Source organism: Chrysemys picta, chromosome 1 (assembly GCF_011386835.1).
Source record: "Chrysemys picta bellii isolate R12L10 chromosome 1, ASM1138683v2, whole genome shotgun sequence".
NCBI lineage: Eukaryota > Metazoa > Chordata > Testudines > Emydidae > Chrysemys > Chrysemys picta.
In genome coordinates this window covers 92,396,205-92,410,117 of record NC_088791.1, presented here as the reverse complement: position 1 = coordinate 92,410,117, position 13,913 = coordinate 92,396,205, and the positions used below count along the sequence as shown (strand labels likewise).

General features: G+C 45.5%; 2 protein-coding genes across 12 annotated transcripts in view; one reads left to right on the top strand and one right to left on the bottom strand.

Moving 5' to 3' along the window:
- Positions 1-13,913, bottom strand: part of SLC25A17 (solute carrier family 25 member 17) — a 421,378-nt gene that overhangs the window by 315,818 nt on the left and 91,647 nt on the right. The window lies entirely within an intron of this gene.
- Positions 1-13,913, top strand: part of EP300 (E1A binding protein p300) — a 154,177-nt gene that overhangs the window by 80,994 nt on the left and 59,270 nt on the right. For all 11 annotated transcript variants that reach the window (XM_065563293.1, XM_065563277.1, XM_065563268.1 and 8 more), the window contains exons 16-19: positions 336-492; positions 10,332-10,450; positions 11,823-12,062; positions 12,936-13,024. In XM_065563293.1, the coding sequence (XP_065419365.1) occupies positions 336-492; positions 10,332-10,450; positions 11,823-12,062; positions 12,936-13,024 (605 nt within the window). The remainder of the gene's footprint in view (positions 1-335; positions 493-10,331; positions 10,451-11,822; positions 12,063-12,935; positions 13,025-13,913) is intronic.

Genomic DNA, 13,913 nt, shown 5'->3' with positions numbered 1-13,913 from the left:
AAAGGAGACTGGATCCTAGTGATCAGGGAGGTGGGATTCCTCACCAATTGGATGAGATGGGGGAAGGGAAGGTGGAGGTCAGTCTTCATGATTTAGTGTTAAATAAATTACCCATAGAACTATTTGAATCTTGGCAGAGACCATATGGGGAGGAGTGAAGAATAGGCTTAGGTGAGAGCCAGGATGAGTGAGCAAGGGTCATTTTTTCGTAGGAAGTAACGACAGGCAAGCTGTAGCTAAGCCCAAAAGAGACACTATCTTACTATATCCTCACAACAAGAGCAAGTGAGGGGCTTATATTGAATTAAGTGAAGGGAATCTGATCTGCTTTTCAGATTAAAGTGGAATCAGTGGTGAAGGAATGTATGACAGAACCAATGGAGCAAGAAGAGAAGAAACCAGAAGTGAAGTCAGAAATGAAGGAAGAGGAAGAAAGACCCAATACTCCAGCTACTCAGTCTTCTCCAGCACCAGGACAGTCTAAGAGGAAAAGTAAGCAAGAAAACTGTTGTGGTCTTGGGATTCAAATCTCTGGGGGAGTGGGGATATCTAGGCAGAAGCTGAACTTTCTTCAGTGTTTCCATTTTGCATATATGAACTCTTCTCTTTGTAGCTCTTGGACATAAGTATTAATATTTTAGTAGTACAAAAGTGGTTCTAGTGAACTGTTCTCAAATGTTATCTGACACTGAATCAGGTATTAGACACTCTCTGTAAAATAAGGATCGGAGACCCTTTCCTGTTTAATAGACGTCTGTAGGAAATCATCTTACATAAAAAGGCTGTATTCTGAGTGTATAAATTGGCTCTTGGAAGAACTATAATGCAGGAAGACCCTGTTCTCCTTCAAGTGATTGTGAACATGTACATTCCACTGCAGGGGCATGCACCCCCCCACCCCCCCCCAATGCACTCAAGTCGGAGAATTTGCCAGCTGTATAACCAAGGCAGTGCATGCGCCACTGTTGTCTTCATGATGGGAGCTGAGGGCATGAAAGGGGAATGGCCGCCACCACCTCCCACTCAGTTTCTTCATGGTGCCTGTGGTGAGAGTTGGACTCTGTCATTGTTTAGCTTTGATTATCCAGCCTCTAGAAAAAACTTCTGTTACTCATAATTATAGTTACAGTTTAGGCTTCTTATAGTTTTCTTAGTCCTTTCATTTGGAGATTTAATATGGAAAAAAATCCCCAGGATTCAAATAAACAGGGCCATGATCTCTGTTATGGACAGTCACAAAAGCTGCCTAATTTGCCTGGGGAGGGGGATGGGCATGGCATGGGGAAGGGTCAAATGTCTTATTAGTGCTTCTTTTCCAATGTGGACGAAGAAACAGGAATTTCTGCCTTAAAATCCATTTTATGGAAGAGGCAATGCGTTCCTCTTCAGAGTGTGACCCTAATCACAAGAGAATGGACAGCTTGTCCACGAGGAGTGTCCCTCCTGCTGTCTCAGCTTCTGAGCCCAGATTTGTTGAGAAACACCGCTCTTTCTCTTCTCTCGCAGCCTCCTCAAGACATTTTAACCATCTTTGTCTTCTGAGACTGGTAGGGAGTTGAAGCCTCACTCTTTAGCTCACAGGAAAATATCAGAGAAGATTTCCAATGCCAGGTCAAGGTCTAGTTGCACACTGATTCTCACCAGTACTATCTGAGGCAGCACCATCCCCTGGGGCCATCAAGACCAGCATCTCTACTGTTATCTAGAGCATCCTCATCCTCAGCATTTGGGTCCTATACATACCATAGGCAGTGAGAACAGAACATTTGCCTCTGAGTTTGGTGCCACCAACACTGCAGGCCTTACTTGCAGCAAAAGGACCTTTTGTATCTTTCCCCTACTGGACTCTCCTTTACTATATCGTCCAGCATCAGTCTTGACCGGTACTGTTGGCCGTGACATCATTTACAATCATGGCTCCATCATTTTAATTGGCTTCTTGAATACAGCCCTTGGTGACCGCCTCAACTTATCCTTTTGCCTTCCTGTCCCACTTCCATGACTGTTGGATACATCCTCCATGTCGGTACCTTTAGGACATGATCCCAATTTTGATGGTGCTGAGATGCCCACAAATGTCAATTGGAACAGCTCCTCCATTCACCAAGGGGAGCCATATCTCCTTCAGACTTTGACCACGGTAGACCCATATCTCCACCAAGGAGGGTTCAGGTCATGCTCTAGAGATGCCTGAATCAAGGGGCAAGATTGGCATTCTTACAAAGCGGCCCCTGTGTGGTGCATACCACCATGTGTGGTTCAAAGATTGGAATGGAACACCTACACCCACACCCCCCAACTTTATTAGGCATCTTGGACTGATCCAAGAGAGTCTAGACGCCTGTCAGTCTGAGGAGATTCCTTTCTCTCATACTGGGAATTTCTAGGGAAGATTCTACAAACCCTCAGCCCCTTCTTTTGTTGGAGCAAGCAGAGGAAGAGGATGCAAGGGAGGAAAGCCTAGGTGATAACCTCCCCCCGCCCGATTTAATCTTCCCGGATGAGGCCGTCACCCCAGAATCGATGTTACACCCCAGTAACAGAAAAAACAGCTTATGCCTCAAACATGTTACAGACCATTCTGTTAGCTAAGGTCTCAGGAGACCTCTAAAAGAAGGTCTAAGCATGCTAGACGTTGTCAGTTGTCATTGTCCATGGCAGCCTCTTCTCACCAGACCTCTTAGGGCTCCGATGATAGTTTTGATTACTTGATTGAAGACAGCACACCAGCTATATCTCATCTCCCACTATTTAGAAAGCATGTACCTCTCTTTTTTATAGTTTTTGGAGAAAGATTACGTCAGACAAGTGGGCACTCAAAACAGTAAGGGAGGGATTCATTATCGAGTTCAATTCCTTTCCCTTCCCCAGCCCACTTTTCCCATCCCTTCTTCAGGAAGTAGTGTCTTTTTCCAAATTGGGAGCCACAGAGCAGGTTTTCCTTATCAACACAGAATGAAAGGTTTCTTTTCCCTGTACTTCCCAATTCCCACCAAGGTGGTCTTTGATCCAGTCTAGACCTTTAATAAAAAAAAAAAGGTTAGAAAATCAACTTGCTTCAGTTATCCTTTCCTTGGCGATCATATGCTGCCCTCAATTTATAGGATGTTTACTTTCATGTGGCAGTACACCCTGGCTACTGAAATTATTTTCAGTTCATAGCAGGCAGCAAGAACTACTAGTATGTGATGCTTCTCTTTGGGTTATCGTTGGCCCCATGGGTATTCACTAAGTGCATGATGGTGGTAGCAGCCCACTGCCTAGGTATACAAATGTTTCCTTACCAAGACAGTTGGCTAGTTCAGGGAAGATCAAGTACCCATGTCCAAAACAGCATTCTCATCTGATATCTGTTCTCTCATCTGGGTTTAAAACTAAATGTAGAGGCATCGGAATTGTGACAAGACAATGAATAATCTTCAAAGGAGCAGTCCTCTGTGCACCATGGCTTACTTCTCCACAGACAGGTTTCAGTCCATAGTCTCTCTGTCCAAAACCCTCAAATCCAACCCAAGGACAACAGAGCATTTGTCTACAACTCCTGGGTTACATGGCCGTGCACATGTATATGACTCTGCATGCTAGACTTCACGTCAGATGTCTGCAGACCTGGCTCCACTTAGTATATCAGCCAAGCAGACGTTCACAAGACATGCTCATTTGCACCTGCCTGAATGCTTTAGTCCCTGGATTGTTGGTTGGACCATCAGAACATATGCAAAGGGGTTCCCTTTTTCATACCAGAACCAACTGTGACTCTTGTAACAGACACATCTACCAAGGGTTGCCGTGGCAGGATGTGTATGTGGAGGTGGGAGGGATCTCAGTCAACTTTAGGCTCAAGTACTTAGGTTGCTTCAGGAGGCTTCACTCCATATAAATGTGCTGGAGCTTCAAGCTATTTGTCGGACCCGCAAGATGTTTACGTCAACCATTAGGAATCAGGTGGTTCAAGTTCTCAGACAACACCACTGCTATGTTTTACCTGAAAAAGCATGGAGGTGCAGTATGCTAGGAAGCGATCCACTTGTGGAACCTCTATATAAAGAAGGTCTCACCAGAAAGCCTTTCACTTTCCAGGGGTGAAGAATGCTCTTAAGGATTCCTTCAGCAGGTAGTTTATAGACCAGCACAAGTGGTCAATAAGAAAAGACATTTTGCTCTAGGTCTTCTGCCAGTAGGGTTACCCAGTAATAGACCTTTTTGCAGCCAACCTGAGCAACAAATACAGGAGATTCTGCTCCAGAACAGGGTGAAGCCCAGGGTTCCATGACAGACGCCTTTCTTCTTTGAGTACTTGCTCATGTCCAGTCCATTCTATTCTAGGTGTGTGCGCACCCACTCGCACAGTTGTCGGAGACTTCTGCCTTAGCAGTATCCGTAGGGTGCTGTGGCGCCCCCTTGAGAGCCATGCTCATGCGTCGGTATATTAGGCGCTGCCAACCCTAAGCTTTCTCAGTTCCTTCTTACTGCCCATGATTATTGGTTGGAGCGCCTTGTCTTGCAGATCGCAAGAGCATTAGCGGTTCTTTACAACCTTTATCTTCTTTGTATATAGTTTGTAGGTACTTAATTACTAATTAAGTATTAGGTTAGTTGGTAGTTAGCGTCCCGGCTGGGACTTGGTCCTGAAGTGGGGCATGCTCTCCCAGCTTCAAACCATGCTCGACATGCAGCAGGCCAGTGCCTATCAGTGACTCCCACGACAGCTGCTTGAAGTGTTTGGGGGAATCCCATAGAAAGGACAAGTGTCAAATCTGTAAAAACATTCGACCTAGAACCCAAAAGCGGGATATCCGCTTGATGGCCCTCTTCATGGAGGCTGCGCTTTGTCCTGCATTGGAGCCCTCCCGCTTCGGTATGGAGAGAACCGCTGGCACCAGGCGCCGACTAGCACTATTTCCCCCTTGCCAGCACCTAAGAATGCGGCAAAAGAAGAACCCCTGGCACTGGAAGGAAAAGGGGTTTTGGGCGAAGGACAGATGTCAGGCCAGGTGCCGGCCCCGGGGCTTCACCAGGAATCCAACTCCGGGGAGAGGCAGGGGGCCCTGGTCTTGGACCTGCGTCGTCTCAAGTCTCTCAAGAACTTGAAGTTTCACATGGTGTCCCTGGTCTCTGGCATCCCCTCCCTGGATCTGGGAGACAGGTACTCCACCCTCGACTTGAAGGACACGTATTTCCATTTTCCGGGGGCGCAGGCGCTTCCTTTGTTTTATGCTTTGCCAGTGCCATTTCCAATTCATAGCAATGGCCTTTGGTCTCTTATCAGCCCAAAGAAAGTTCACAAAGTGCATAGTGGCAGTGGCTGCTTACCTCCAGCATCAGGGCTTTCAAATTTACCCATACCTTGATCGCTTGCTACTAAAGGGCTGGTCCCAGGATCAGGTGCGGTGGCATCTCAATCTGTTTTTTTTCACCTGTCATGACCTGGGGCTGGTAATAAATGAGAGAAAGTCAACCTTAACCCCACTATAGTGCATAGAATTCATTGGAGTGGTGCTCAACTCTACTCAGGCTAGACCCTTCCCGAGGCTCGGTTCCAAGCCATGGCGGACCTCATCTCGTGCATGCAAGCCCACCCTCTCACCACCACTCACATGTGCCTGCAGTTGAGACACATGGTGGCTGCAGGTACGTGGTCTGTCACACATGGCTTCGCCTTAGGCCCCTGCAGGCGTGGCTGGCATCTGTCTACATCCCCAAAACACACAGCGTGGTCAGGGTTCCAGATCATGTACTGTTGTCACACACCTGGTGGCAGAATCCTGCATCAAGTTTGGAAGGAATCCCTTTCGCTGCTTCATCCCCATCAGTAATCCTCATCTCTGAGGCATCGGACCTGGGGTGGGCAGCCCACCTGGGCAATCTCTAAATGCAAGGTCATTGGTCCAGTCACTATTGCTCCCTACATATCAACATCAGGGATCTCAGAGTGGTTTGCCTGGCCTGCCAAGCCTTCCTACCTCACATAGAAAGCAAGGTGGTTCAGGTCCTAACGGACAGCACAGAAACTGTTCTATATCAACAAGCAAGGCAGAGCCAGATCATCTGCCCTTTGCCAGGAAGCCCTTAGGCTCTGGGACTTGTGTGCAGCATGACATCATCTCTTAGTTGCTCACCTCCCCAGGGCCAAAAACGCTTTGGCAGATCGCTTTGGCAGATCTGGAAGTGGTCAACTTCCACTTCCACAAGTGGGTAACTCCCCAGGTGGACCTGTTTGCATCCAGACAGAACAGGAAATGACATATTTTCTTCTCAATTTGGGGGATCAACAGGCTACTTGTCAGACGCTTTTCTGCTCCTGTGGTCGGGGGCTCTGTTTTATGCCTTCCTCCCATTACTGTTAATTCCAAGTCCTCATGAAGATCAAGCAGGAGAGGGTGAAGGTGATCCTCATAGCGGCGGCTTGACCATGCCAGCACTGGTTCAGCACGGTGCTGGATCTCAGTGGTTGTTCCATTAAAGCTACCGCTCCCACTGGACCTGCTGTCCCAAAACCATGGCAGTCTTCTGCATCCGAACCTGGCGGCGCTGCACCTGATGGCATGGCTGCTGCATGGTTGAATGAGCAGGAGCAGCAATTCTCAGCTGATGTCCAACAGGTCCTATTGGGTAGTAGAAAGCCCTCCACCGGAGCGACTTACCTGGAAGCGGTTCGCCTGCTGGACCTCAATAAGGGCGTTCAGCCCAAGTGAGCCTCGCTGCAGTTAATCCTGGACTACCTTCTGCATCTCAAGCTCCAAGGCCAGTCCCTTTCATCTATCAAGATCCACTTGGCCGCTATTTTGGCCTTTCGTCCGCCGCTCGAGGGGAGGTCAGTTTTCGCCCATGACAGCCAGGTTCCTCAAGAGTCTTGAGCACCTCTACCTGCATGTCAAGGACCCTGTTCCTTCTTGGGACCTGAATCTGGTGCTGTCGCAGCTCACGGGGACAGCCCCCGCGCGCCCCCCCCCCCCCCCCACCTGCCCTCCCTCGGAGCCTCTGGCTTCCTTCTCTCTTCTTCTCCTGTCCTGGAAGGTCGCGTTCCTGGTTGCAGTAATATCTGCTCGCCAGGTCTCTGAGATTAGGACACTCACCTTGGAACCGCCCTATACGGTCTTTTACAAAGACAAGTTCCTGCTGAGGCCACACCCGGCTTTTCTGCACAAGGTGGTCTCTGTTTCATACGAGCCAGGACATTTTATCTCTTTTTTTCCAAAGCTACATAAGTCGGAGGAGGAGCGTAGGTTGCATTCCCTAAATGTCAGGAAATCGTTCGCCTTCTACATTGAAAGGACCAAGCCATTCTGCAAGTCGGTACAATTGTTCGTTGCGGTGGATGACAGGGTGAAAGGTCGCAGTGTCTGCTCAAAGAATTTCTTTTTGGATCACCACCCACATTTGCTACTGCTATGATCAGGTGAAGGGGGCCCCCTCCAGCAATCGTAACCGCCCACTCGACCAGGGCGCAGGCCTCTTCAGCAGCTTCTCTGGCCCAAGTGCCTATCCAGGACATCTGTAGGGTGGCCACCTGGTTGTCCGTCCATCCATACGTTCATGTCCCACTATGCACTTACCCAGCAGGCCCGGGACAATACTGGCTTCAGTAGTGCAGTACTACAAGCTGCTAAACTGTGACCTCCAAGCCCACCTCAGAGGATACTGCTTTTGAGTCGCCTAGAATGGAATCCACATGAGCAAGCACTAGAGGAAGAAAAAAGTTACCCACCTTTTGTAATTGTTCTTCGGGATGTGTTGCTTATGTCCATTCCATTACCCGCCCTCCTACCCTTTTATCAGAGTTTCCGGCAAGAAGGAACTAAGAAGGCGTGTGGTTGGCGGTGCCTAATATACCGGCGCATGAGCGCGGCACTCAAGGGGGTGCCACACCCAATCCTACAGATACCGCTAAGGCAAAAGTCTCTGACAACTGTGCAAGTGGGCACGCACGTACCTAGAATGAAACGGACATGAACAACACATCTCGAAGAACAGTTACAAAACGTAGATATGGTAACCGTTTTTCCCCTGATCAAGCCATCTGCGGTACACATTCTCTCCAGTCCCTCTCATTCTGAGGGTGATCAGGAGACTAAAGAGACAAAGCAACCTTCATTCTTGCAGCACTGGCCTGGCAGGGACAACATTGGTTCAGACCTTAATTAGCTCTCCACTTGGTCACCCATAACTTTGTCACTGACTGAGGATCTTCTGTCTCAAAACCAGGACAGGTTTCTGCATCAAAACCTGCAGTCTCTCCACCTCACCACATCGATGATCTCTGGTTGAGTAATCGTGAGCAATTATGCATCCTGGATGTCAAAGCCACCTTGGTGAGCAGCAAAAAAGGATTCCACCTGAGCCATGTATGCAGCAAAATGGAAAAAGTTTTCGATCTGGGTGGAATCTCACCATTTACCACCAAATCGCACAGAGATTATACCTTTATTGGACTATCAGCTGTATCTAAAATACTGATTTTTTCAATTATTTGTTAGCACACCTAACCTGCATCTCTATGGTGCACCCTCCCATGGTTAGCTTTTCTGTGTTTTCACATCCCGTGTTTTCTAGATTTCTAAGGGATCTTGTTAATGCGTACCCGCCTGTGTCTGATCCGGTACCTTTATGGGATCTGAATCTAGTACTGGCTTGCTTAATGGCACCCCTTTTGAGCCCCTGGCAACATCATTTCTTCTGCTGTTCTCAGAAACAGTGTTTGTTTGTTTGGTTTGTTACCAAACAAAAAAAACAAATTCATGTGTTAGGAGAGTTTGAGCTTCAGGCGCTTCTGGCTGATGCTCCTTTCACAGTTTTCCACAAAGATAGTTTCTCTTAGGCGCAGCCTCAATTTATGCCTTATGTAGTATCAGTATTCCATCTTAATCAGACAGTCTCCAGTATTCTTCCCAAATAGAGCCCTGTGCAGATACAAATTTATATCTGCGGATATAAATCGATATCCGCGGATCTGAAGGGCTCTACTGGGAACTGCAGTGGTGAAAGGAGCAGCACTGTTGAGCCGCCACTCCCAGGAGCTAGCGCCCTATGCTTGTAGCTTCTCTGGCATGGCTTTACTGCCTGCAGCTGCATCAGGCTCACTGGCTGCTATCCCTGGTCACACTAGTGTGTTCAGGCGGCTCACGCCCCCTGGACAGGAGATGCAGACCACTGCGTGGAAGGGACTCTTATCTGGGAGTGTGCGTGACGCTTGAACGCACTAACGCGACCAGGGACAGCTGCTGGTGAGTCTGGTGCCCACCCCAATGGACAGGGCCAGGGGCGGTACAGCCACGGCAGAGGAGCTGCCAGTGTGGGGTGCTGGCTCCTGGGAGTGGCAGCCTGATGTGCTGCTCCTTTTGCCACTCCTTTCACAGCTCCACGGATACAGATTTTATATTCACGGATATACATTTTTATCCGTGCAGGGCTCTATTCCCAAGCCCTCATCTTCCAAGACTTAAGAAAAGCTTCACTTCTCGTGTGTTTGCAGTGCTTTGTCATTTTACCTGGACTGTGCAGTTTTTCACATAGTCTCGCAGACTGTTTATAGCCTGTGCTCAGCATCTCATTGGATTTTTGGACTGCCGATTTTGCTATGATCTTGGTCTCTCTTCCACTATGGGTAATGGCACACTCCACTAGAGCTCATTCCACTTCATCAACCTCTCTGACCAACATTCCTGTAGTGGATACCTGCAAAGCAGCAGTGTGGTTGTTGGTACATGCCTTCTCCAGACACTACTCTACATTAACATCAGCAAGTTGGTGCTTCAGTTTCTTTTAATCTGAAGTCCCTCCACCTGTAAGAAAACTGCTGAGGAGTCACGTGCAGTGGAAAGTATATGTGCATAATCATTGGAAGAAAAAATGGCTCCTTAACTATACAGTAACTGTTCTTTGAGATGTGTTGTGCACATATACACATATACATTCCCTGCTAATTCAGGTATTAGACGGCAGTGCAAAAGAGCAGAGGGAGGGGGGCAACCATGCCCCTTTTATGCTCTACCTTGTGGTGCAGCTGGTAGAGATCTCAAATTTAAGTGCATTGGGTGCACACACACTTGCAATGGAATGTATATGTGCACAACGCATCTTGAAGAACAACAGTTAGTGTACATGTAAGTAAACGTTTTTTCTTTATTTAGTATGTCATTTCACATTATGGGCTTCCAGTCTAATTTCTGTCTTCCACAAAACCCAGCATTGCAGTGAGTGGTGTAAGCGCAATATGTTTAAGTGTCTTGTATATACAGTGTGTGTAGTGTTTTCAACAGCATTCAAATTTTACAGCAGATTTCTTGCTTCTGGCTGTTACTCCATCTTTGCGTGTATTTATTTTTCAAAAGTTTTCAAACCAGAAGAGTTGCGGCAGGCACTTATGCCAACATTGGAGGCGCTATACCGGCAGGATCCTGAGTCCCTTCCTTTCAGACAGCCTGTGGATCCCCAACTACTAGGAATTCCTGTAAGTTTATTATCAAGCTGTTTCCCTGTTTTTTAACTTATAGCTTCAACTCCAGGACTTGTCTGCCCGAGGAGACCAGATGGCATGCTGTAATCCTGTCTCCATTTTTATATAGATGGATTGGAAGAGCTTGGATTTGGGATTGGCTTGTACCACATCTGTGGCATAGAGAAACTTATTTTTAAGGCTTGTTTTTCTGTCTTCTGTTAAAGAGAAAATAGAAGAATGGGAAGACATCAAATTATTCTTATTGATGGAATCCTACATATACTGGCTTTTGCAGGACATTTGCATACTGTCCTGTTTCTGCAGTGTCACAAAGTCCTGGGAAACCAGGGAAGCCATTCTCACCCGAAGTGTGTGGCAACAGTTTAGTTTCTCAACTGTTCAGGAAGCTTATCAATGCTAAAATTTTTGGAAAATTCATTTAAACAGTAACTGATATCATGCACTGCTAAATACTATAGAAGCAAGTAAAACAAAACCCAGGTCAAGGTGGTTGGATGTAGCCAGTGCTCTTTGCAGCACATGATATTAAAACACTGTGTGATTTAATTATTAACCAATTAGGGATGCTTTTACTATTAACCAATCAAGTTATGAGTTTGCACTAAGTTATTAACTTATTGGATGTGAGATTTGTATATAACGCTATAATAAATATTTCCCCTCTCATACTGTTCAAATATGAACAATACTATAGTAAATGAAACTATTAATTCACACAACTATGGCTCCTGGGTAATGCTGATTGCTAATTTGGCTCCTGAACCAGAGGTCTGAGTATCATTGCCATAAACTAATTTCAGTTCCTTGGTGCACACAAATGAGTGTATCAAAAGTTAAAATTCATGACAGCAACCTGATTCGGGTGCTTTGGTCCACAATTCCTGCAAAGACCTGTTTGGTATGTACAGTCATTGTTGTTTTTTACATGATTTCTATTTCAGTATGACACTTTCAGAACAATACTAAATTATATAACTGAATATCAAACTAAATAGATACCTAGTGAAAATATGTAATAGAATAATAGTGATTGTAAATGTGAGCTTCTAGTCTCCCTGGCCATCTTAGTCCTTGTTAACCAATAGCAAAGTGGTTTTATTTGGCCAAGGTTGGAAGGGCAAAGTAAAGTATCCAAGAAATGTGGTGAAAATAAGGGAAGGAAGGCCTTGCATGGGAGAGATGCATTGCTAAGGGAGAGCACTGTATGTCACGAACAGTCCATGTTTGGCATTACATGTTCTAGGGTTGTTACTTCTAATGCTTGCAAGAGTATTGAAGAAGAATCTTGTCTAAAGAACACACATGCTATCACATTGTAATACATTTTCTCTGATCTTGTTTGAAATGCCCCTCATTCTTGCAGGATTACTTTGATATAGTGAAGAACCCCATGGACCTCTCTACCATCAAGAGGAAGCTAGATACAGGACAGTACCAGGAACCTTGGCAATATGTGGATGATATCTGGCTCATGTTCAACAACGCTTGGCTCTATAACCGCAAGACATCCCGCGTGTATAAATACTGCTCCAGACTGGCAGAGGTGTTTGAACAAGAAATTGATCCAGTTATGCAGAGCCTTGGTTATTGCTGTGGGAGAAAGGTAAGGAAGGGCAACTTCCTTATAGACTTTTTCCCATCTCCATGTGTAATATATAATATGAAAGAGCATAGGAGCAGCAGTCAGTGGGAGCTGTTGGGTGCTCAGAACTTCTGAAAATCAAGCCACTTATTTAATTATTTAAGGACAAAAAAATAAGTGTCAGTGAATCTGAGGCCGGTCAGCTGGCTCAGGCTTGGGCTATGGAGCTTAAAATAGCAGTGTCAATGTTCCCACTCAGGCCTTGAGACCCGCTCCTATCACCAGGTTTCAGAGCCTGTGCTCCAGTCCAAGCAGGAATGTGTGTGCTGCTGTTTTGAGCCCTGTACCATGAGCCCAGGTCAGTTGAACTGGGCTCTGACACTTGCTGTCATGGAATTTTTTGCTGTTAGATATGACCTTAGACTCTAATTTTAGGTGTCCATTTTAAAATCTTGGTCATAAAATGTCTAATACTACACAAACTGCTTAAAACCAACATTTTTTTAATATAATGCACCAGAAGCAAGCTTGTGAGGATATGTATTACGGCTTAATGTAGTTTGAAATAGGTACATCAGCTTTTCTGAGTGTTATAACAAAGTGATCGCTCTGTGGTATTATATAATTGACTCACCCAATCATAGAACGGGGAAATAGATTCCCTGTTGGGAAAAGTGTATAAAGAAATGGCTAACTTGTAAATGACAGCTGAACAGAACATTTTTATAGTGTTAACATTCAGTATAGACTCTCATACTGTACTGTTCAGATTTGTGCACATAATGGTGCAATCTTAGTAATCTAAATGATCTTCACTGTAAGGGTCATACCCACTTCTCAGGGAGAGCCAGTGGAAACATGCATGAATACTAAGAAACTAATTTCTTTCTGCAGTTGGAGTTCTCACCACAGACTTTGTGTTGCTATGGCAAACAGTTATGCACAATCCCTCGAGATGCCACTTACTACAGTTACCAGAACAGGTAAGTAAAACTGGTTACAGCATGCATCACCAATCAGTCTATGGGCAGAGGCGTGCCTGTATATGTATGCATCCTTCATACATGTGTATACCTTCACGTCACATTCTAAATTTCTGGAAACATCCTAAACAGCTTACATTGTGTATTAGCAAGCTGCCATTCTGCAAAAAGGCTTGTTGCACCCTTTGCTCTTACTCCTTTGTCTTAAAAAAAACCCTGTGGTATTCAGTAGACTTTTATCCTGTAGTCAGATTTTGTTTTCATCAGTATATTATGCTATAATAAATTATATTGCTCCTTGCCAAACAATACACAACAGTCCTTCAGCAGATAAGTTAGTAACTTTCTTTTGTGCAGTGAACTTCTGATCATATTCAGCAAGTAACTGGTTCTCTATGCTATTGTTATGAAGAATTTTGCAGTGAATAATGTAGCTGTCTTTGACACATACTTCATTAATTATTCAAATCTTGCTGAGGGAATTAGTGCTTTTCTCATCACAAGCCCCCTTGAGTGAATTGTTGCGTTTCTGTGGCTGTCAACAACAATATAAAATACTGTCACTTCCAAAATTCTCTTCCTGGCTAATATGTTTGACCTGCAGTTTATTAAAACCTATTTAACTTCCCAGGGAGGGTTTCTTGCTAGATATTTCTTCTTATCCTGGAAGAACACTGTGCTGTGCTTAACATTCAGGGATGGCAGCCCTTGGTTTGTTACTAAACACTTCAGTCTAAACAGAGGGATGGAGATATCTTTCAATTATGCCACCTTTTATTCAGTATGGTTCTTGCTTTCTGTTCTCCGGTCTGGCACCTTTCAAAGAAAAGTCTTTCATCTTGAAGCCAGCCAGGTCTTTCAGGAGGAGAAGTGTATTCAGCCTGTAGGG